Source organism: Apus apus, chromosome 13 (genome assembly GCF_020740795.1).
Source record: "Apus apus isolate bApuApu2 chromosome 13, bApuApu2.pri.cur, whole genome shotgun sequence".
Classification (NCBI taxonomy): domain Eukaryota; kingdom Metazoa; phylum Chordata; class Aves; order Apodiformes; family Apodidae; genus Apus; species Apus apus.
Genome location: NC_067294.1, coordinates 14945566 through 14969934, shown reverse-complemented (window position 1 = coordinate 14969934; position 24369 = coordinate 14945566). Strand labels below are relative to the sequence as shown.

General features: G+C 38.6%; 1 protein-coding gene across 3 annotated transcripts in view; it reads left to right on the top strand.

Annotated features, from left to right (window-relative positions):
* SLIT3 (slit guidance ligand 3) overlaps window positions 1–24369 on the top strand; it is a 481507-nt gene that overhangs the window by 254767 nt on the left and 202371 nt on the right. For 2 of the 3 annotated variants that reach the window (XM_051631304.1, XM_051631303.1), the window contains one exon: window positions 13078–13149. In XM_051631304.1, the coding sequence (XP_051487264.1) occupies window positions 13078–13149 (72 nt within the window). Of the gene's footprint in view, window positions 1–13077; window positions 13150–22389; window positions 22541–24369 lie in introns of those variants that run through there. The other variant, XM_051631305.1, reaches the window with a different exon arrangement.

Here is a 24369-nt window from a genome sequence, read left to right as displayed (position 1 = left end):
ACAACTGTGGAGAACGGACCTTATTTAGTCTTATGTGGGGGGAGAAAAGGGGCTGCTGGCAGCCCTCTAGCAATGTCACCAGTCCGTGACAACAACAAAACGCAGAATTTAATTAATTTATCATTTAAACAGGCAAGCTAACGGGCTGTATAAAATTGTGACATGGTGCACAAGTTTTTGTAAGGCAAATGGTTTACATCAAGATGCCCGTAAGCAGTTCTTGCTGCATTTCCAGGTGCATAACATACAAGTCACCTCATCCAGTCTGCTTCTTGGGGTAGTGAAACATTATTCTTTTTCATATACATTAAAAATTGTTTGTCGTGACTTGTGGTGGGAAATGGATCTTTCTGATGTGAAAATTAGGTTTAAAAATTAGATTGATTTTTTCTTCTTCCTTCTACTTTTTGTGACCTCTCAGTATATGGGTATGTGAGTTTCACCCCTGGACCTGCTTTATTTTGCATTTAATTTATATGCTTAAGCTCAGGTCATATGCAGCATCAGCTATTGATTAGGTCCCGCTTTTAAAACCAGTCTTATAAGGCAGATGCAAGGAGGTCAAGTGGTTTGCCTGGAATGATTCATTGCATAAGGGGGCTTTCAGTTATCTGAACCTTTTTGGTGGGAGTTTTGCTGGTGGTGGTGAGGTTTTTGTTTGGTTTTTAGGTCTCTGCTTTGAGCTCACATTGCTTTTCAAAGATATGGCTCTCTTGCTTCTTGCAGATCAGCTGGAAAGCATAATTAAGGGTTAATGTTCAGCCAGGGGGATAAGCAGCAAGCTCCTGCCAGAAAGTTAGGCAAGCAGCTCTCTCAGGAGAATGAGAAGGACTGGAGAAATGTACTTGTGAAGCAAATTGTGCAGGTATCTTCTTTACCTACTTAGAAAGGATTTGTTGCTTTGAGTGCAAGAAATAAAGCTTTGGGGAAGGGTTTTTCTCTGGCCATTTTATTTAAGTGTTGTCACATTTCAGTATGAATTAGATGCTTGAGATTTTGTTTAAGAGGTCAGGTAAGGTAACTGGTATGCTTCTTTGATCCAAACTTGCTGCCTAATCCTAAAAGGTTTCTTGCACAAGACTGCCTTTTTTGTTATGACAGTCCTGGCAGAGGAAGCAGCTATCTCTGCTATGAATATATTTATGGACTAATGTCAGTAAAAAATAATAATGAAAAAAATTCACCTAGCAAGATAATTTCAAACTCAAATGGATTAACTGAACTTAAAGGATTCTTTGTTAATGGCTTCAGTTTTGTAGGGCTTGTAGAATCATCAGTGGCTAGTAAGCAAACGTAAATGAACAGTTTCCACATGTTACCGTTTATTTTAAAAAAATAATCACAAAGTCTAAGATGACCTGAAGGTTGATGTAATTAATTTCAAAAATAAATGCTTTTCTTTTAAAAAGGAAAAAAAAAAAAAGACAATTTATGGAGAAAGGTATCAAAGTCAACAGCTTCTAGGAAATTCTCTGTATGAACCTGCATCTGCAGTATTTCCTGGTTTTGTTAGATACATGATGTAAAATTAATACTAACCATACTTCTAATAATAAGCTATCTTCTATCTATTTATTTTTATTATTTAATTAGGGATGCAGTTATGTCATTATGGTTTTTACTAGTTTGAAATGGAATAATTCTACCACATTTCTCTTCATTAGAAGGAGTCCTGCATTTATGGATAAATACTTTTTGGATAAAGACTTGTAAGTTACCTTGCTAGTTTCCTGTGAGATGGAATAAAGCACTTTGGGGGTGACCTATCATACTGTTTTTGCAGGGCATGTTGTCTTGGAGATTATGGTTGTTCCTTGATCCTGGGATTTCTAAACTGAAGTTTCAGATCCAGGGTCAAGTTATTCCTTGTCCAGCAGTTAATCTCTGCAAGCGAATAATGATCCAGAAGGAAAGCTGAAAGACTTCAGCACCTTTCACGCTGCTTTTAAATTCTACTCAAGATATAAGCTTACATTTTTTAAGATATTTTTACTTTCCAGTACTGCAATTCAGTCAAACATCAGTGCTACTATAAAAGGTTTACCTATATCTTTATCAATGATTGTTGTGACAATAGTAAGATGATCACTATCTATTGCAGTGGGTGGTGTTCAGCACTTTTGATATAAACTCTCCCTGTTCCATGTTTTAGGTTGGTACTTTGCCTGTCCTGAGGCCAGGGAAGCACACTTTAATTTAGAAATTATGTGGGTTAATGGAACTGGAAGTGCTGCGGTCAGTTCCTGAAATGTTGTAAAGCCTCCTTATGCTCCTGAGAGCTGTGCATCTGCAGGGTGGGTGAATACAGATATTAAAGGATGAGGTACTCAAATACTGCAACAGGCACATAAATGCCAAAAATAGATGAATGCCATTTGCTGTTATGAATTAAAAGAAACAGACCTATGATTTTTGTAGGTGGAAAGAAACACTCCCCAGTGACTTGCCGCATAAGCTCTGTGCCCTGTTCTTGCAGGATACACAGTAGTGCCACACTGATTTTGTAAAATATTGTTCAGAAAGTTAAAGATCTGCTAACAAAAACTGACTGTAGTGATCCGAACATATTGGATGCTTATGGTTCATATGGGTGTTCAAACAGGAACATTTGTTCCAAAATGCTTGTAAACATAAATCTGCAGGATGGATCGCTGTCCTTACTGTGGGTGATAAACATTTCACAGATGACATGAATTTGGCTGGCTTGAAAACAATAAAACAAAATTACTCTTTGTCAACTGTGATCCAATTTGCTGTGTATTTCCATAGCACTTTTCAAAGTATTTAAAATTGATGCAGTTACTAGATCCCAATGTGACCAACAGCAATGTTATTTTTGGTTCCCATTTAATATGTTAGGTGTTTTATTTGCTTTTCTTTCCTGCCATGGTTCTAGGTTTCCTTTTGACTTAAGGTTCTTATTTTCTGGTTGAAACTAGTTGTTCTTTCTTAACCCTTCTTGTTCTGTAGGTGCCCTGTTAAGTGTTTTGGACTTTCATTTGTTTTGTGCCAGTGTTTTGTTGACAGCATGGGTGAGTTTTGCAAATTTCCAGAAATGGTGTAGACTTGGAAAAGGAGTGGATGGCAGAGGAGGACACAAGTCACAGAGGTGTAGTTTGTGTGACATTTTCTTTTAAAAATGTCATGAGATTATTAACTTGAATCTAGAATAACTACTGGAGGAAGATGGATGGATCTTCAAATTCATGTAGCTGCCCAACAAATATTTCAAGTCTATGAGTGGGCTGTGGCAATGCTGATAATGAGAAGGCACCTTTAGGCTGGTCTGACTCTTGCACAGGGTTCTGAATCCACACAGAAATTATATTCCCCTCTTCAAGAACCTCACCATATAGCAGAGAGGACATGACAACCCTCACATCTGTGAAACAAAATGTTGTGAGTTTGGAGAAGGCTATTTGATGACAGTTCAGCAGTTAAGCTAAGTATGTACAATGTATGGCCCAGGGCAGGCTCCAGTGGAATGTTTTCCATTCTGCTATAGCTTATAGATTAACCCCTTCCCCATATAAATGATTTCCTAATGTTTTGGGATCTCTGTGACAAAGATGCTTTCACATCGCTAGTCTCCTGGCAGGCAGTGACCCAGCACCCTCTGGTCCTGGAGCCACTCTCAGAGAGTCACTGCTTTTTTGCTGAAGAAATTTGGAAATGCTAGTTGCTTATTTATGCTCTACAGTGTTTGTCAGTGATACCCCACTCTGTAACAATAACAAAATGATAGATTTTAGTCCTTATTTGAACCTTTTACCAGTCTTCTCAGAGTAACAGGAGTGTTATTTGCCTACTCGTTAGTACTTAGATGTGCACTTATATGAGTAAGCAAATGTACTTATGTAACTACAGAAATACGTAAGCACAGAGTGCCCAGAGACGTGCGGAGTACTATCTTCATTAACTTAGTACAAATATTAATGAAAGTGCACAGCAAGAACTCACCCTTTTGACATTTTGGTCGTGTAAGAGGATAATGCAGAAACCAAAAGTATGTGTTATGTTTAAGGGTTTATTTGAAATCACACAGGAGAACAAGCAAATTTGGGGCAATGAAGTATAGAATCAGAGCTATAACCGTAAGAAGTAATTCCATGGGGAATTTGCCACTTAGGAATATGTGTGTTAATACCAAAATCTCTGATACAATTTTACAGTGGAAATTACTAGAATAATTTCAATTTCATGTCTCAAAGGCGAGTTGCTATTACCAGATCAGTATGAGCGAAAAAGGGTCAAACCAAACAAAATCCTGGAAGCATCCCCACCCCACAGCTTTCATCATCTGGAGTGCTGCTTATTCATCCCAAAATCAGAGCCCACAGCTGGATTAAAGATGTCATGGCCTGCTCTTTGGAACCCCGTAGAAAAGCTTGGGAGGCTGTGCTAAGTACGATCAGCACTGGAAACCTGTATCACAGTGATGTAAAACTAATGCAGCATCTTGAAATACATAGTGTTCATTCATTATCCTTCAGTGACTGTGGGGTTTAGTTACTATTTTAGCACATCTTGGTTGTTGATTAACCCAATACAACTGTGTTAAGAAAATAAGCCCGTAAACTGAAGTGGGGCACTGAGATATTCTGTTCTTCCATCTCTAGCATTAACTGGAAGTTTTTCTTTTTTAAAGCAGTGTGATATCCAGGATCCGATTGAAAAATTTGTTGGCATGTTATACTGAGATACTGCAAAAGTGCAAGATGTGAATTGTTCGGGTATTCACCCACTAGGTGTTAATATTCATTCTCTAATTTTAAAAAAGAAAGCTCACCAAAACACTTGAATCTCTACTACTTTGCCCAATTTTACTAGCTATGTAACAAGTTTGACACTGCTCTGAGTTTACTCACCACTTTTACTCTTTTGGTATCATTTCCTCCTAATTTTTGTCTTAAGACCTAGAAAACATATATCAAGTCACTGTATGACTGCGGGTGATAGAATTAATCTAATGTAATATGTGATTTCAAAGGGGACAGATGTCTGGAGATCGGATGTCAAGATTCCTTTTTGCTCTGTCATCTCCCTAACTGTGTAAAGAGGTGCTTCTGGTGCCTGGCTTTGGGCACATTCACCTTCACTTAACTGCCAAGGTCTGCTGCATTTGCTGGCTGCCACAGCCTTCATCTTGTCATGTAATTGTGATGTTTGTTGAAAAAGTCTGAGCCTCTTAAAGACACGAGAGCCTCAGTTTCCTCTCCAAACTGAATTTAGTGAATTATTAATAATCAAAATGTGTAAACAAGGAAGCACCAGAATTAAATAGGGTTTTTGCCACAGAACCACCTTCCTCTCCTCCCACCCCCATCCTGCTGTGCACAGCTGTGTCTGTAGCCCCTTCTCCTGGTCAGCTCTGCACAGCCCTGGGCTGTGCTGGCAGGAGCTGGGCACAGGGGCAGCCCTGGGGTGTTGTCCTCAGGGTTGCAATGATGTCACTTGTATCCAGACCTCCTCTTGCCTGCACTCCGGGGAAAAAACCAGCAGCACAACAGCCCAGCCTTGTTGTATCACTCTACAGAGTTTCTTGCAGTCCCCTGGCATACTGAAACCATGTTTCAGAAACACTGGTAGCTCCAAAAAACCCTTGTCTGTCTGTGACATATGACAGCTGATGTAAATTTTAATTTTAAGTGATGAAGCATTCTGTGTCTTTCTTTAAGTTTTGGTTCTGTAATGAATTTGTTACCACACGGAACATTCACACAGAATGATTTTCAATAAAAAAGCCCAAACCTCAGCTGCATGCAGCTCCATTGATCTGCTGTAACAGCAAGCCTGTGGAGGCTTATTTGTTTTTCCTTCAAAATGATCATGACTTATGTGTTATTAGTTCCATCTAAGTAATACCATGACAGTACACAGGCCCATGTAAACACTGACCTTGCTCTGCTCACCTCGACTCATGCCTGGGGCAGCAGGGCCATCAGGAGCTGCCTGTGGTGCGAGTCCTCCAGCAAGGCTGTGGGCACGGGGAGCCTGGTCCCTGTGGGCATGCTGTCCTTCTGCCTTCCCAGAGCACCACACAGGCCCACTGAAGAGGAGGAAGAGGCTCAAGCTTTGGTGAAAGTAATGGCCACAAACCTGTAAACAGAGGTAAATCCCCGCCCTTATCCCAGGCCAGGAGTGGAAAGTAGCAGTTACTTAGTGATCCTTTTCCCCCCACCACAGCCATCTGGGTGCTAACCTTCTGCACCTCCTTCACCCTGTGCTCTATGTGCATTACAAATTTCTACTAATTATTTACATTAAATATCTGCGTATTTTTCTGTATAAGACCTTAGTTTCAAGATTTTCCACAGATTCATAGCAACATCTCTAATTATATGATTTCCTATTTCTGTGCCTATTATAATTGCCTAGTATAACTTCCTATTAATAATATGAATGATTAGTAACATTTTGGAATTAAAACTTTTATTTACATGTGGTATTTGATACTTGTCAATTAAAAATAACAATAAATAAAACAAAGATTTAAAGAAGTGCAAACCTTCTGAAAGTGTAAAAACCACTATGGTAAATAACTTTCATATTCTCTTAACACCAATTTTACCTTCCTCGTTTCTTCCCTTTTTCCCCTTCGAGGCTGTGACAGAGGAGAACAACAGATGGTTATCAGTCAAGAGTAACTAGGGAAACAGCAAAACCTGCCCCAATTGCTATGGAGACAGCCATTTCTGTGCTTGTATGCACTATTTGTTACATCAGCAAACAGAGAGAGTTAAAAAAAGAAAAAAATTCTTCTAACCTCTCTGATATTGAAAGGAAATCTTGGGTTTGTGTGTATTTATTCCTGTGGGAAGAGGCAGAAGCAGTCTACTTACTCATTTGCCACTTAAGTTTTTCATTGGGCTAATATGGTGTCTATTTTTTGATAGCAGCATTTTCAATTGTAAGTTAATGTAATGTGAAAACTGAAATAGTTAATGTTTTTGAATAATCTGCAGAGTAATTATTTATAAGCAGCTCTTCCCCTCCTTACTTAACAATGTGGCAATATAGATTATGAAAACTGAAGACAGAGAATACGACTGTGCCCAATTTTTTCATGCAGATGAGCCCTCTCTACACACACTTCAACTGTAGATTTTTACAAAACCACATATTTAGGAAACAAAACAAAACACCAAATAAAAAAGGAATTTTGGAACACTTGTGAAAACCCCAGAGGGAGATTTCAGCTTGATCACAGCAGCTCTATCATTTGTGTTTTACACCACCAATTTACTCATGTTGAAAATTATTTTACAGTTGAATTTATCAATTCTTTGCATTTTCTAATACAAGCAAGCCCTTATACAATTATTTTAGTAAAGCATTGATAAAGACTAAAAACTAAACATGAAAAAGGCATTACAATAAAAAAATATATTTCAGTTTAATTGAAGTCCTCATTACTCGGAATGACCATATATTGCTGTTTATAGTGCTTTCTTATCAATTTGATTTCTGGATAAGGGCTATACTTTGGTATGTGAGAAACATCCCATAGATGTATGGGTGTAATTTTCCTTTGAAATGTCAATATTCTCAGAGTTAAATAAGGACTGGTTTGGAGGCTGGACAATAAAAGTTATAGAGTGTATCTCTAATTCTTAGAAGTTATGGAAGAGCTTCAGTACTAGTGTGCTCACTTTACAGGAAAGTGATGCATAGACCCAGCAATTTGAAAAGGTTTGGGAAAAATGTTGTCCAAACTTCCAAACCAAGGTTCTTTTGGAGGTGTAGTTAAAGAAATTAATTTTTTTCTAACAACAGTTCTATGGTACGTTACAGCGAATTTACCTTCCTGTGCAATGGTTATTGAAGATTCCTTTAAATACTTAAGTAATACAATACCTTTAATGTGCATACTTTGGGTTAATTATGCAAGTCTTTTATTAATGAGGAAGTGGCTCTTGCTTGATCTTGGATCTATACCAGTAGATACATGTAAAATAGAAGAGTAATTTTGTATCTGTAAAAGTAGAACTTTCTTAAATATGCAACTATTTCAGGACTTCTTTTTATTATAGCATTTAAAATATGAGAAACAAAGAAGTCTGAGAAGTATTTATTACAGTACTTGTTAATACAGGCTTAATTTAAATATTTAACTGGATTCTGGGCAAAAATATAGGAAGAAGTCCTAGTAATTAAACTACTATCACAGTATAATTATAAAACCAGGTTAACACTTGAGCTCTACAGTGGCCCCGATCATGTTTCTAAATGGAAAAAAACTCCCTCACTGAAACAAATTGCAAAGCACTGATTGTAGAGTTCATTGTTGTGAAATGTTGATGCTTGAAGAACCTCTTCTTCAGGAATATGAGCATGGCTAATTGCAGAAAAATTACTGAAAGCCCTTGTATATATGGTATCAGGTTAACTGGTATACTATGAAGAAAAAATGCTGCTACTGTAAATATAGAATTTTAAACATGGACTTTTAATGTTAGTAAAGATTATATTTCAGTTTTGAAAAATCTCACCCTGGATGAATCAAATTCTTTCATATTTTAGAACAGTTTTGGGGTATTTTTTTAAATCTTAAATCTAGTAACAAGACAAAATTATATCAGCTTTGTTGTTGGGGATTTTTGTCTTTCTAATGCATTTGAAAACTAAATATTCCTTTTTGTTGTTGGTAGCAAAACCTCCAAGGCCCATTATTTAAAGGATTATTTCAAATGCCAAAAGAATATCAACATTAGAAAATCCTTTTCCTTCCAAATGGCATTTGAAGTTTAGCTGTCATGCATGTTAGATAATGTATAAATCTAAATGGATAAGCCAGAGTTATATTCTGCCAGGGGAACTGTGTTTTAAACAGTTAAAGTGATGTCTTTGCCAAACCATAGACTGTTCAGTGATATAATTTATTACAATGCAGCATTATATCTCATTTCATAAAAAGGTGACTTGTGTCAAGGTTTTTTTCTTTCAAACATCAATTTTAAAGATAGACAATGATCAATCAGTTGCATATAATTTAGTCATGAGATTTTCCTGCTTTTTAATAAAAATTAAGACTGGCTATTGAGTCATGGTTAGAGTCAGATTATAATAAATAAGTATTATAGCTCTATCATATGAAAGATCCCTTTTTCTCCAAATAATTTTATAAATTCTTATATTGTTTATAAACATTGTTCTGTTTCACACTTCCTCTAAATCCCATGTATCCCTTTAATACTTCCTTTGCTTGAGTGTTTTGCTCTGTTCTAGTACTGCTTTGTATTTGTTAGTATCATCTGGTTGGTAATTGCCTGTCATGGAGATCTCTGATCTCTGGAGCCTCTTAGGTGAGGTCAGAGTAGGTAATTCAATCACACATGAGCTGTTGGGCTTCCTAGGCTGGGATCTCAGCTCACTGACTCTGGAGCAAGAACCCTTTTGAAAATGTCACCAAGCCCAAGTCCACTGCTTTGTGTCTAATGGGTGAGAGATTCAGCATTTATCCCAAACACTTCAACTCAAATAAACATTAGTTATCTATCTAGCTTAGCAAAAAGTCAGAAGTTCAAAGTTTGGCAGAGTTACTTGTCTATGCCTTGGCTTGTGGCTCTTACAATGTGCCATGTTTGTTCTAGGGCTATTTCACACAGCAAGTATAGAGGCTCCCTTTTTCTACTGTCCCTTTAGATCCTTTATATTCTTCAGAAGCAGTTGAATCACTTGGCAGTTTTAAGTAAGGTCTGAGCTTAGTGCTGCATTCCTTCAGAAGGCAGGAGTAAATGAAGGTATAGAAAGTGACTTTGTCCATTTCAAAATTGTGTCCTAAATCTGAGTTTGTATTGTCTGGCCTTTTTTTTCAACATTGCATTTCACTATTCAATGCATAGCATCCTGTTTGTAATATTGAGGAGAAATAGATCTTCTAGAAAGAGTATGAACACTGACAAATAAAGATGGCATTTAAATCAGAATAAATGCTTCTGCTGGCTGAGACCATGTATTAAATTTACCTGTAAGCCTGGAGCAGCTGATCTGTGTCTCTGGCAGCCATGCTCCATGTTAGCAGTGCTGCGAGTGTGTGTGAGTGCTCTGTTCAGAAGGGAGGGATGAAGACATGAGAGCAGTGTTGCATGTTCCTCAAGGAGAAATATATGTGGCAGCTTTTCTGAAGTGCATATGGTTGGTTTTAGTCAGGTAAAATGTTCTTAACAAATGTTAGGCGTGTCTATTCTGCACATTGAAGAGCTGCATGCTCAGCTTACCTGGTTTGGGTATGTGATCTGGCTGGTGGCCCACATCACAGGATTTTTATTTTGTCTTCATGCATATAAAAATATGTGTTGAACACCTGTCTTTGCCTTTCTGTAGGGCTTTACCTGAAGTTTTCTCAAAACTTTAAAGTAACACATAGTCTTGGAAAGAAGACATTGTTTAGACTTTAAACTCTCAAATCTCCAGTCTCTGCTTAACCACTCACCAGGGTGCTGTGCAGATGCCAGGAAATAGAATTTCCATCTTTACACATTGAGAAATAAATGGGGAGGTGAAGGGTCTTAAAAACAGTCATGCATAATTTTAAGACATCTAACAGTTCTATTCCTTTTGGAAGAAATTCTCATGCTTAAACACAGATGTGAATGTTTTGCCATGATAGATATCAGGATACGTGAGCTCTGTACAAAGAAGCAGTAAATGTGTGGATGTTTTCCAGAGACTGTGCAGATTTAGTTTATGATGGGGTGCATAGAATCAGGGTGTCTCTCTGAGGGATACTTTCCCCATTTACTTACTGTCCTGCTAACATAAATGGACATACAGAAATATGATTTAAGATTGTCATTACACTTTTTCAAAAGAAATCAAGGAGTAGTGGGTTTCGTTAAAAAAAAAAAACAAACAACAAAAAACAAACAACAACAAAACAAAACAAAAACCCAGTACACCACGTATTAAACCCTTTAGTCAGAAGGCTTTGTGGCCAGCACACTGGGTTTGTTTGCTTATTTTAGTGTATTTGGCAGAAAAATCAATATTATCATATAACTCAAATAAAAACAGGCAATACATAGTACTTCCTGTGGAAGAAAAGAGAGGTGATTCTCAAGTTGCACCTGCTTTCTCTTTATCATGCTACTATGTGCCAACTTCATGCTTAATAAAGCCAACTGAAGTGTAAAGTATTTAGTCATGCAACTAGCGTTATATTTAACTCATTTAAGTTTATGCTCCTGAATGCACCACCCTTTCTGTCTGAGCAACAAATCTTTAGCAACCCACAGAATTAAACGAGGATCTCAGAAGAAGCCACTCAGCAGCCACTGGTCCTCCGCAGCAGTCAAAAATACAGATTTTTTTAGCATCTTTCCTAGGTGGTGGGAGAAGCGGAACACAAATAAATTATATATATATATGTATATATACACCTTGTATGAATTTTTATGCTACAGAAAAATCCAATTTTGATGGTTGTACATCCCGGTATCTGTCAGCATAGGAGACATTGCTACAGGTTTGCCAAATTCAGCATGTTCTCCAAAGTTATGAGAACTATGGGAAACCTTATCTGGGCTTTATGCTTGCTAAGCTTTTTACTAGACCTTATAGTGTGTACAGTTTTCATACACTTTAAATCATAAAAAAACCTTCATATTCACTGAGACTAGACTACAATACAAAGGATAAGTTTCCTGTAGTCTTTGAATACATTCAGTGTTAGTAGAGCAAACTCAATCTTTAAAGGGGTGCATAAAGATTATTTGCAGTTACTACATTTAAACCTTTGTGTTGCCTTCTGCTCTTTACCCCAAAGAGGCTTTGGTTTGGTTTTTTGTTCTGTAATTATATTGCAGTGCTCTGTCTGTGCTATTGTGTGTATAATAAGAAAGTTGGGACAAATGTCTACTAAAAATTAGATATAGGAAATAATTGACAAGAAGTTGATAAAACTATACAAAGATATGCCCAGGTACAAGATACTCCTACCTCTCCATATATACTTAATATTTTGTAATAGCAACCAGAAACTCCAATAATCTTGGTATTTTTATTCGTGATACTTTACACACACAGGACAAATAGACGTTGCCTCACCAAATCTAAAGTAATTGCTGTGCAAGGGGTAGCATAATATAGAGCTGGGAACCTGCATCTGTTTTTTCATGAAATGCAGATACTGTACCTACACAGGGGTAGTTGCATAATTTTATTTCTCTAAGTGTAAAATTTAAAGGATCAGATGTCAGAAAATGTGATAATTTAATTTTAAATTTCAACTTATAACTAATTTTCTGAGTGAAGCAGATGTAGCTGTACTGCTGTATCCACATATATTGTAAAATATGTTTAAATCGTGTGTATGCAGGGAGACAAATGAGAGAACTCCACCATCCAAATATTAAATTACACATTTTGAAGCAAAATAGTGCTTGAAGTGTACGTGTGTATAATCCTTTCTGTCCCTGGATTGCTCTCCCTGATGCAGTTAGACAGAATCTGTATTTAGTCAGAAATCTTTCAATAGAATGGGCTACCAGATGGGACCAGTAACAATGCAGAGAGGCATCGAACCACCACAGACATTTGGTGCTTAGAATAATAAAAAGACTATAAAATTAGATTAGTTGAGTCTAATTTGGAATTGGTATATTCCCTATGCACTCTCACAGCTCTTGGGTAGATAAAGCCTGGAGATTTAGTACTGTCAGGACAGAGGACTCCAACTTCCAGTAAAAGAAAAAAGGCATTGTGGGAGGTCACGGAGGGCAGCACAGTGACCTCCAATGATTTACAGGCCTTTAGCTTAATGAAATTGTTTCAGTGACATGACGGTAAAAGCTCATAATGGATTGGATGCCCTAATGTAATGAAATTACTCCCTTCTGCCTTTAAAAAAAAAAAAAAAAAAAGGCACAATTAATATTTACTGAGACCTGACAGGCTTCAGTGTGCGGTAGCGTGCAGCGCTAGCAGCCAGCAGAGCCGAGCAGCGTGGCAGCCGCGCAGCCCTGTGCTGCCAGGGGGTGGAGGGACACCTCGGTGACGGGGAAGCCCCCAACCTGGCACTCTGAGGCAGCTCTGCCTGTACCAGCCAGCCTTCATCCTCTCCCTTCCTTTCTGCAGGCAACTGGACAACAACCAGATCAGCTGCATCGAAGATGGAGCCTTCCGAGCCCTGCGCGACCTGGAGATCCTGTGAGTTGACTTGGTGCCGTGCTGGGGCGGCGGGGGGGGGTGGCTCTCCCTGTGCTGCAGTGCTGGGTGACTCTGGGGGCTTGATGTCCTTCCTTCCCACTTCAGGCAGATGTTGTAGGTAGCAAAGTGAAATCTCACGTTTCCCCCAGGCTGGGGTTCCTGTTAATTAAACCAGAATAGACGACTTCTCTGCTACCGCTGCTGAGGAGCAGGGATATTGCCGTGCTGCTGCTGCCTGGAACAGATGGGGTTCAGCAGTATTCCAAGTGCACCCGATGTCTCCTCTGCAGCCAGAAACCTGGCCAGGGCTGCAGTGTGTCGAGCATGGGTAACAGGTTTGTGGGGAACAATATTATGAGGACTCTGACAATTGCCCCAGACAAAAAGCTGTTTAAAAGGTGTTTGGTATATAAGAGGGAGGAGAGACGGGCGTTTGGCTGGTTTGTTCAGTGCAGTCATTGGCTTTTGGGGAGGATCCTGCTCCGAGGGCTGAAATAACACCACGTTGTGCTCTGCATGTACCACTAACTTTACACATCGGCTGTTAAAGCTACAACACAGACCAAAGCAAGAAAAAAGGATTTGATAGTGAAAGCTGGCTTTAACAAAGCGCATTAGATTTAGAGCACTGTCATTATAATGTAAAATCCATTATTACCCAGAACTGAGCAGATAATTTGCTTATTACTAATAGTTATTGTTCATGTAGAGACCTTTTTCTGGCATAGGCACTGACTGTATGAACTGATATAAACCTTTCCCTGTTACCTGAAAGTTAATTCAGTGAAGTGGAAAGTGTTCATACTTATGAAAGCACACGATCCTAAGCCAAATTTGAGATGTCGCCAGAGTTTTCGGGCTAGGGGTTGGGGAATTAAAAGTCTCATCTCAACTGGAGTTAATACTGGTCCAGCACTGAAGCAGAATACACTTAAATATAGCAGAAGAGACCTGCTCAGACTATGGAAAAGCTTGCCCTTAAATTACACGGTATGAAACAGCAAATGGTAGATGGTTAAAGTAAGCATCTGCTTCACACAGTCCTGGCACCTGCAGATTCAGCACATTCCAGGCATTGCCTTTGCTTCCAAGAACAGGGAATACAACAGGCTTAACGCACAGTGCTGTGCCACACACCACAATGTTTTTGAATATGCAAGTGGTACTATTTGGAATTCTTCACCAAAGGCTCTATTCACCTTGTGCTGATGCTCAAAGGAGTTCTGCCGCCAGTTTCAGCAGAAGCAAGTTCAGCTTTCAGAGGGACCAGGGAGTGGTGGCCATGCATGGTTTGTCTGTTACAGTCATCTGAGATACCTTTGGTCCCTTTCTCTCCCAAGCTGGGGTATTGGCACTGATCAGACAGTGTGTTGCTCATATTCAGCTAACTGTAGGAATCTGCAGAGTTTCTTATCTGGGAACTTATGTCATGAAGAGTATTGTTTGAATTCTATATTAATAGCACATTTCAGGAAAAGTAATGCATTACCACTATAAAGTTTTGCTTGTCTGTCAGATTGAAGAGCCTACTGTGTGGTGAAAGAAAGGAAGAAAAGAAAAAAAAATAATGAAATACAAAGCTGACTTGATTATTTTTTTTTTTTAGAAACTTATTTTTCCAAATCTGCAGAGAGTGATTCAGTCCTCCACTGACAGTAGACTGTGCCATAAGTTTCACTCAAATCGGCTGGGCAAAAAGTGGAGCCTTTTTTGTGATAAAGTGAGTTCTACAGGCTCTGAAAAAGTTGTTGGGAATGCATTCCTTCTCCTTAGGATGTAGTAGATGCTGAATTATTTATTTACCTCTCTGCTTTTAGTTTGTTAAATCTATACCAGTTACTTGTGGGTAAGAGAAGAGGAGGATCTATAAATACATCATAATCAGTTCTTCAATGCATTTTTAATTTTCAGCACAGACATACTTCTACAGGGAAAATCAATCTTAATTCTAAAATATGATAGAACAGGTTGATATCTATTTCTAAAGGTATTTTTCTTGCAGTCATGAAATGTGAGTTTTATATTTCCAAACTAATTTGAATTTTTTTCCAAGTTTTTCTTCAAAGAAACTTTGAGCATTTACATCTTGCTATCAAAATGAATTTGCTTAATGCCCCAGAGAATATGATATCTTCAAAGTCATAAATGTTAAAAAGTTAAAGCAATTTGAACTATCAAGGATAGCAAGCAAGTTAAACCAAAGTTCATTATCTCCGAGCCACTCTACATTATATGCAGATATATTTTAACCTGTAATGTAATATGTAGAAAATATTTACTGATTCTGGCAAAAATTAATCTAATTATCTGTTTGAACAATTTGTAAGGGCACGAAAGAATGTTTGTCCTTCATCTTATAGAAATCGTCACATTTCTATTATCAAACATTTACATTTCTGCATATCTTCTCCGCACACCGGCCTGTCTACTGAATTCTACATTCTGTAGATAACTTGAGGCAGAGACAAAATGCTTAGCATTATTTAAAAAATAAGTGAAACACACTTTCTTTAAAAGCACTTTGGTTTCTGCAGTACACTTTTCGTTCACCTTGAATTTCTCAAAAAAACATGAGTGCAAAGAGCTTGAAGATTTGGTAGATGCACGAAGAGAGGGAAGTTGTGCAGTTATTCTTCAAAATGAGGAGCACTCCATGGTCCATGTTGCTTATTCCTGCTTGCTAAACAAGCTGTTTTCATTTACTTCTTCTATTTTCTTTTTCCTATGTTCTAAATTAATTCCTGTAGCAACAAATAGTACAAAGGCAGAAATGACAACAAGGCTGAAGTTTATAACTAATTTCAGTACTTGACATGGTGCAAATTAGTTGCTAACTCCAGCAGAAGCTTCGATCAGACCAAGGCACTGACTGAGGTTCCCAAAGCATACACTTTTGATTACTGTTTGGTTTATGAGCTTCTGAGTTTTGTATATCCCAAACGGTGCCCCTCATCCTACAGTCTGACCTGTGTAGACCATAATGCAGGTGCCAAGTGCTACCAGTGACTCTGAGCTTTGGTTTAAAAAGCTGTAAAAAGGTTGTTTAAAAAGTGCTTTGGTGCCTTCTGTTGATTGTCTTTGCCCCTGCAGCAAGGTGAAAATAATGTCTGAGAAATTACATGCAGAACTGACATGCCTACTCAAACACCCTTTTTGGTAGTTCTGCATTGGGGCTGGTTTTCTTCATTTTTGGGTCGGATTTTCTGTACAGCTTCCCATAAAGGTTTTGGTTTTAATCTGTAGATAAAATGGGGATTTTTCTTGTTGACATACTTGCTTTCCCTTTTTTGAAAGAAGATTAAGCGTGTTTCAGTGGGTTTGATCTTGCATTCCAGGACACAGAAAGGTCTGTGCAACCAGTAAAGCAGCCATAAAATGTAAAAGGGGCATGTGTTTGTGAAGGGGTGGCAAAAGTTGTTAACTGACTTATGACCTGTTGAAATAGAAGTGCACAGAAAAGTAGAGAATTGGTGTGAAGCTGTAACTAAGTGAAGTGTCATTTTTAGAGGGAGAGAATTTTCCACTCTGCCTAACTTTTAGTTTTGTGCTGTGGCAATATCTGGCAATAACAGTGTTACTGAGAAATATGTATTAGTGTAGCTGTAAGGACATTTAAAGATTATTAAAAAAACAAACCCTCACAAAACAAACAAACAAAACACCAAAGAATTCATCAGTCCAGTATTACTTTTGGTGTGTGGCAGAATGATGTTCATATCCTTTTCAATTAGAAACTAGTCCATAGCTTTATTGTAAAATGTCCAAAATTATGAAGCATATAGGGCATAAAGTTCAGGATCTCACCCTCAGTCCCCTAGGATACGTGAATAAAAGGATTTAATTTCAAGGTGGTTTACAAGCCCAGTCAAACTGGATAAACTAATATTACTGAGTGAATGATCATACTGTTGTAATTAAACTGGAAGTGCAGAACAATACTTGTATTTTTAGGATCTCGGTAAGATACACAATTTACCAAAAAGCTTTTCAATTTCTTTATTACTGTTTTGCCTTGCTGGGGTACCTTGAAGACTGCAGGTGACATGGCAGCTGTGCCATGTAGACAGGACAGAAAGAATTACGAGTCACTGTTGGCAACTTAGGTGGAGTGTTTTCCTTATTTTTTATTCTAAAGGCTGATTTTCCTCCTACTTTATAGTGCTGGGACTAGAGCTTGATGACATTTTGTTCATTGCTGATTTTCTGTTAAAAAATATATACATACCAAACCCCAAAAATTTTATCATTCCAAGAGCTATTTGTAGTGAGTAGTATTCTATTAAAGCAGATAAATGAGTTCTTGTTGAGATACTAAGGAATGATTTGGGGTTCTGTTTGTTGTTAGTGGTGTTAATTTTTGTAGTTCTTGCATATAATATCTCTTAGCCTGAAAATCCTCTTACCTGAGTTCCACCTGCCATTGGAAACGAATGAGCACCGACTCTGTAGCAATAAACTACACAAGTGAGAATCCAGCATTCCACTTTGGGTGCTCTAGTATGAAAAATACAGATAATTCGCTCACAAGCAATACTGAGGTGATGCAAGTACAGTGACCCAAAGATCCACAGCAATTTTAAGTTGTCATTTCAATTCCAAATGGCTCCTAAATATTTGATCTTATAAAAAAAAAAAGTTATTTTTTCAGATTGTAAAATGTAAACATAAATTGAGACACACCAACCTGAATTCTTAAAATGAGAAGGAGTCTCAGATATTAAATCGATCTATCGGTGTCTGTCTGTACCAGCTTTTCTCTCCAAACATTTCTGCCTCACTCTCCTGCTCCACAACAAATGCCCAGAAGCAATGAGGCCAAGTCGCCGTGCGCTGGTTCTTTCAAACTCAGACTTGACCCCACATTGTGTTCTGTGGGACAGAGCAAGCTCTGTCTGACCAGCTGTGCTCTGCATCCCCCCCTGCTTCTGCACCTTGTCTGACACATCCAGGCATTGCAAGCATTTTACATGTGCAGTAGGGTTATCCTTGTTTTCCTTTTTTCATTCCAATATATTCCTGTTACAAAGGATTCTGTATCATGAAAAAAAAAAATCAGTAATTCATGCAGTCACTGCTAGAGATGTCGTGGGTGAATGTGCTTACAATGCACACTACCTTTTGGCCTAGCAAACTTTTAAGAACTTTTCTGAACATGGATATTTATTTTGTGCGACAGCCAGGATTTGATTGTTCCTAGGGTTGTCTTCTGTGTGCCAAACACTCAGTTATAAATTCAGTTTTACTTATTTGCAAAGTGCTATTCTGGACATGTCTTAACTAGATAGAAGATTTTTATTTACTTTGCCAACATGGAGAGTCAGGGAGAGAAAGTCATGACATATTTCTAAATGTATGAGATGTCATTGCTTAATGAAAGCCTGAAAATGCCACACAAATGTGATTTCCTCCTCTATTTTGCTGGAAATTAGGATCGGTTGAGGCAATCAGGATCAAATTTGAAGTCTGTAAATTGTGTTCTTATAACTGATACCAAAGCAGCTAAATGCAAGAATGAAAATGATATTTCCATTTAAAATGTTGTGCATAGCTGTCTTTCTTACTCATACTTGAGTACAGCAATATTGAAATTATTGGGTTTTGTGGTTGGTTTGGGGTTTGTTTTTTACCCAAGGGTATATGTTAGCTAAAATGTATAGCAATCAATAAAATGACTGTAAAATCATGTCCTGTCGACATGTACATAATATGGGTCATAAAACAAAAACTTCAGTAACTATTTGCAATATATGAGCAACTGGAGTATCTACCAGTTAGGTGTAAAACAGGGAGTTTGGCTTTTCCAAGAGTATCCCCAGTTTTCCATGTTGAGCTTGCATCACAGGTTATGCCAGAGGAAGATAAAAAGTTGGGTTTGCAAATGAGAAATGGTGCACCTAGAGTATAGAGGTATCAGTGGACCAATTATAGCTTAAATTTTTGTTTCCTCCATTATGTATTAGACTGTCCTGCAGTTTATGATCTCCCCATTCTTCCTGCCTCCTGTATCGCTGTATGTCTTTAAGGGAAGTAGAAATGTTCCTGAAGACCCTGGCTGCTGTTATTACAAGGTTTCTGGTACATAAATCAGTTGGAGATAAGATTAATTACAGAAATGCCTTTTTCAGGAGAACTTTTAGAAAGGTACTGCATGGTTGCTTGATAAGAAATGGTTTTATTTGCTGATAGATGTCAGTGGGAGATCCCGTGTCATTGCTGAAGATATGGAAATGAAATCTGAGATACTCTCTGTTCTATAACTTATTACAAAATGTGAGGTTGGAAGTACAGCATAGTAAAAGGAACACTATCCAGATGGCACCTGGGTGACAGGCTTTATATCAAAGACCAGCTGAAATAAAATAAGAGCGGGTAAGAGAGGGTCTCTGAAAATCACTGACGCCTGTTACAGATGTAATGTAACTCTCTCACTTTATGGGAAGAATATATTTGCATAAATTCATTGATCAATGATTTTGCTAATCCTGCAGTATTCCAGGCATGTCCCAGCAAATTGATGAACATTTCTATCAATCCTCTGTGCAGCTGCCTAATTATATTACATCTTTAGAAAAAATGGATTTTTCCCCTCCTGGAGCATATGTAGCAGTTGAATGCTGTGTTCATTCTCCTTTCCTGCTCCCATTAGGTTGGAGGTTTTTTTCCCTTTAAGAATAGCCTGGAGCTGTGCAGGCTGCAGAACTTATCAAGATTAAGAGCAGTGCCAGGTTAGAATTATTTGTTTCATGAATCACTGACCAATACGTGTTTTGAGGAGCCCAGTTTATGGCTCGGGTAGTGCAAGCCCGTTATTGGTGCTGCAGTCGCTGCTCCAAGGGACTCCAAAGTCAAAACTCCAGCAGAGACACGGATTTCTGGCAAACCTTCTGATCCATGGTATTAATTGTTTCATTTGCATGCTCTGCTCATCTTGTGACCTGCCCTTCCTCCCCTTTGACTAATATAGTTTCTTTGTCAGTAATATAAAAGATGTAGAACAAGCATTTTGACTGTTGAAAGTCAAATGAATGTGAATTCCTTAATCCAGAGGACATTCAACTGTAGTTAATGCAGATGTGCAGCTCAACACCCTAACCAAAAGCTGAGCTGGACCGTAGTGGTCCTGCAGCTAAGGTTGAGATTATGACAGAGATCTGAGGGAAAGTAACAAGTTCAAGGTAGATGAGTAGGCATTTTATGCTGTAATTTGCAATTCATTGTTTGTATGACTCCCCCCAAGTCAGCTGGATGACAAGTCTATGGTAACTGGACACAATCCTGCTGGCATTAATAAGGCCTCTTTAGCTGGGGGAGGAGGCTGCATGCCTGGGTGACACAGGTTTCCATATCAATGTCAAAGATACCAGGACAGCCCTTCTGTGACACTGTTTGGAGTTCAGAGCTGGTGTTGGATGCAGAAGCTCCTGCTTGCTCTGGAGTCAATCACCACAACAGCAAAAAAATATTATTTCAAAAAATGTTTCAAAACACATGATTGCTACCCTTTTTTTTTTTTTTCTGTGTGCGATTAAAGGCATTGTTTGTCACCTACAGGGGTGTAAGTGGTTTGTCTTTTTCAGAGACTGTCCCTCTGCTGTGCTGGTAGAACAACACAGACAAAGGCTCTGTGCTGTAGCCAGTCTTTATATGAGAAAGGACTCAGAAGGCTGGCTTCTCTGCAAAGACACAGTAAAATTATGATGAGAGCTCTGTGGACCAAATTATTGTTCTACCACTTCAATCAGATACTTAACCTTAAACTGTAGCTGCTGGGACTGCGGTACTGTGAGTTTCTACTTACTGGCATTATACACTGTTTTTAGCTGGGACAATAATATTGTATCTATAGTAAACTAGAAATAAAAAATTAATATTTATCTATGCAAAGTACATAATTACATCTGCACCTGAAAAAATGCATAGATAGAAGCTTCTTCTGATCTAAAAATTAAATAGTGTCTTTTTTTTCTGCTCTTCTCAAGGTTATGCATATAATGTAAGTATATCTGTGAGTATGTGCGATGACAAGAACATGTATTGCATGGTTAAATAATGAAAAATAATTTTTTAAACTTTAAAAAGAAAGGCATATGATTAATGTAAAATAGACTCTGAGTGGCGTAGCCAGTTTTGTATTTAAGAAAAAAGAAAATATAAGACCTGCATTAAAGATGGAAGTATGAAACAATTTTAAAGTAATTTGAAGCCAAATAATCACAATTCCTGTGTTAATTTAGTTATCAGAAATGAAGCAATTTCACATTAACAGGTTCAATACTTCTGAAGTGGAATTACATTTCTTAAGTTTCTGTTTTGGGGTGAATTACCAAATGCATTGTTTTGGTATGGATGAGGGATGGATGGCTACACTATCTGCAGATCCTTAGAAACAAATTTTAAAACACTGGAAGGTCATCTAGAAACCATTGTTGTGCTATACCATGTTGTTGCTGAATTTTTTGGAAATAACTCAGAAAATAGCTTGGTCAGTTGAAAGAGCATCAAATGAGATGGCTACAAAATAAGCCATTGAAGGAAACTATGAACAGTAGTGCCATTAATTTTTAAGAATTGCAGATATCCCTCTTGTCATCACCTTGCTAGGTGACATGTGATGTCTGTGGCTTGCAAGTGCCAGACTGTAGCTGTGATTGGGATTTATTTGAGGGTAAAAATGAACATAATGGAAGATAAGTTGATGGCTGTGATGAAGGGACGTAGAAGCATATACTGAAGAAGGTTTTTGTTCGTGAGATTGGTAATTTAGGTTGTTCTTGCATATCTGGCCATTAGAACCTTAGATTTTTTTTCTTTTACCAAAAGTACTTTTTCTGCAAGAAGGGAAGGTGAGAAAGCAGATCCTGTCCATGGCTTTCAGCCTTGGACTTGGCCACTGTGATCGATAAATTGCCGCAATGCAGCATCTCTGCGACGACTGAAGGCCGCTGAGAAGCCCCCGTTGGTGCAAAAGGCGGTTGCGGGCTGGGCGGGCTCTGGGGAGGGGGTGAGCCCACTCCGCGAGCACCCGAGCTTCTTACTGGTTCCTTGGGCAATTTCAGTGATGTCTTAAAAGGGTTGGGTCCAGTTTCTCTGCGAGACACCCCGTCTTCTCATCCACGGCTAGGGCGTTAGAAATCAGGCGAGGCACTTCAGCTAATACTTAGGCTGAAACAGTTAGGAGAGACCATCCACAATGGCAGTTATGTTTTATTTTGTATGCATGCAGATATTGCAGAGAAACAGCCAAGTATGGAGAACAATTGACTCCTTTTATTTAGCTACTTCTTGCTCTTGTAGAATATTCCTAAACAGATTATGAGTGCTTCGAATTTTTTTCCTTGAGTAATTTATTTTCCACTTTTTCACTCTGTGGACTGAAGGCAAATGAAACGCTGTGAGTATTTACTATTGAAATTGTTATGGTTTCTAAGCTGTATTGCAAACGCATGCATGAATGTAGCAGGTAGTGCTGCTTCTCATGGGCAGGTGGTGTTTGGGAGAAATTTAAAAATTGGAAAGATAAGTGTTTTTAAACATATTGACCTTTTTCTTGTGTGATGCACACAAGCACTGTCTAATGTATTATTAAAAGAAAAACTCAAGGTTTAATTCCTGATGGAAAGCAGATCCCTTTCCAGCTTCACCAAGAAACATGTAATTGCCCTTGTCTAGGAACTACGTGTTATCTTTGTTCTTTCAAAACACTTAATTCCTCTATAGATGTAACTTTTCCTCGTCAGCTGCTCATCCATGCAAATCTAAATTGACAGAATGTGTATGTCACACATTTCCTATTTCATTCAGGTGGATTTATGTCATTATATATTAGCCTTAATTTCCAGCATGTATGATTTGCAGGTAGCGGCATCACATGCTGTTAGAATATAAAATTATTCCACAGGTATGATTTGTGTCTCTTGCATTTTGGTGAGGCAATTTTGGCAGTAAAGGTTAGAAGATTTACAAGATTTGCTGCTTTTCCTTCCTTTGCTGACCAAAGTTGAGAGTTGTCTTTGTGGTTCCATGCTGCATCATGCCCATTGTCATGTTGCCAGAGCTCTGGACAATCTCTTCCCACTGCACTCTCCCCGTGGGAATGCTAACAGCCTTGGGAGCCAAGGGGTGTCTGAGACACTGGGCTCCTGAAATCAGGGGGGCTGCTCTAGCAAAAGGAAAAAGGGTCATTATTTTGCCTGCAGGACTTGATATGTCTGCCATGGGAGGGAAATGGAAACCAGGGTTTCCAACAGCCCATTCTCCATGGATGCCGATCTCCTGCCTCCTCAAAAGACACAATGGTGCAAAACCTTTGGCACTGATGACCAGACACTGAGGCTAAACTGCTGCCAGTGCCATTTCTGTTCATTGTTGTCTTGATGCTTCTGAGGCAGCAGTCTGCCGCCTTCCTGGGCTTGCAGCTGGTCCCTCCCTTGGTCCTAGTGGCCAGCATGGGATTGCAGGAAGCCGCAGTCCCGCAGGCGGTGCCGCATTGCGGCAGCTGAGGAAGTGGCAACAGGCTGGCACAATGACCACCCCAGTAGAGTGAATGTCACATCGCCCCTTATAATAGGTGCAGAGGTCTATTTTTCATCAGTTTCTCTAGCTCTGAAAAGACAACTAATTCCTATCTGTCACTTGGAATGGCTTTACAGTTCCTGAGTGTGTTACACCACGCAGGGAAAGGATGTGGTCATTATGGTAGGGAAGTCTATCGTAATAGAGGCTTATACTGCAAGGTTGTAGCATTAAGGCTGCAGTGTACTCAAGATGAGAGAAATTAAAACATGGCTTTGAAGAATGATCCTGTTCCTTTCTGATCCAAATTTAATCAGTTCCTTTAGAATTTCTTTTGGAGGAGTCCTGTAAGGAAACCACAGCACTCAGCTGAGTGGATGCTGAAACCTTTTCCCTTGGAAATCTCCATCATTAAATGCCTTCAGCCTGAAAAAATGGCAGAAGTTTCTTGCTCCTTTCAAATTACAGTGTTGAGCTGTGTTAGTTTGAATTGGATTGTTTATAAGAGTGCTGTAGCTTCAGAAAGGACTAAACAGAAACAACTGTTCAGGCAGGAACCTGAGAAAACATCTGATTTTGCTGAAGTATTGATGCATCAAACTTAAGGTTTGTATGATCTGACTCTGTCTTCTTGATTTTTTTCATCCTTTCTATAAATGCACTCTGGCTTTCAGACCTCCTTATGCATCCAGAACCCAATCCACCTGC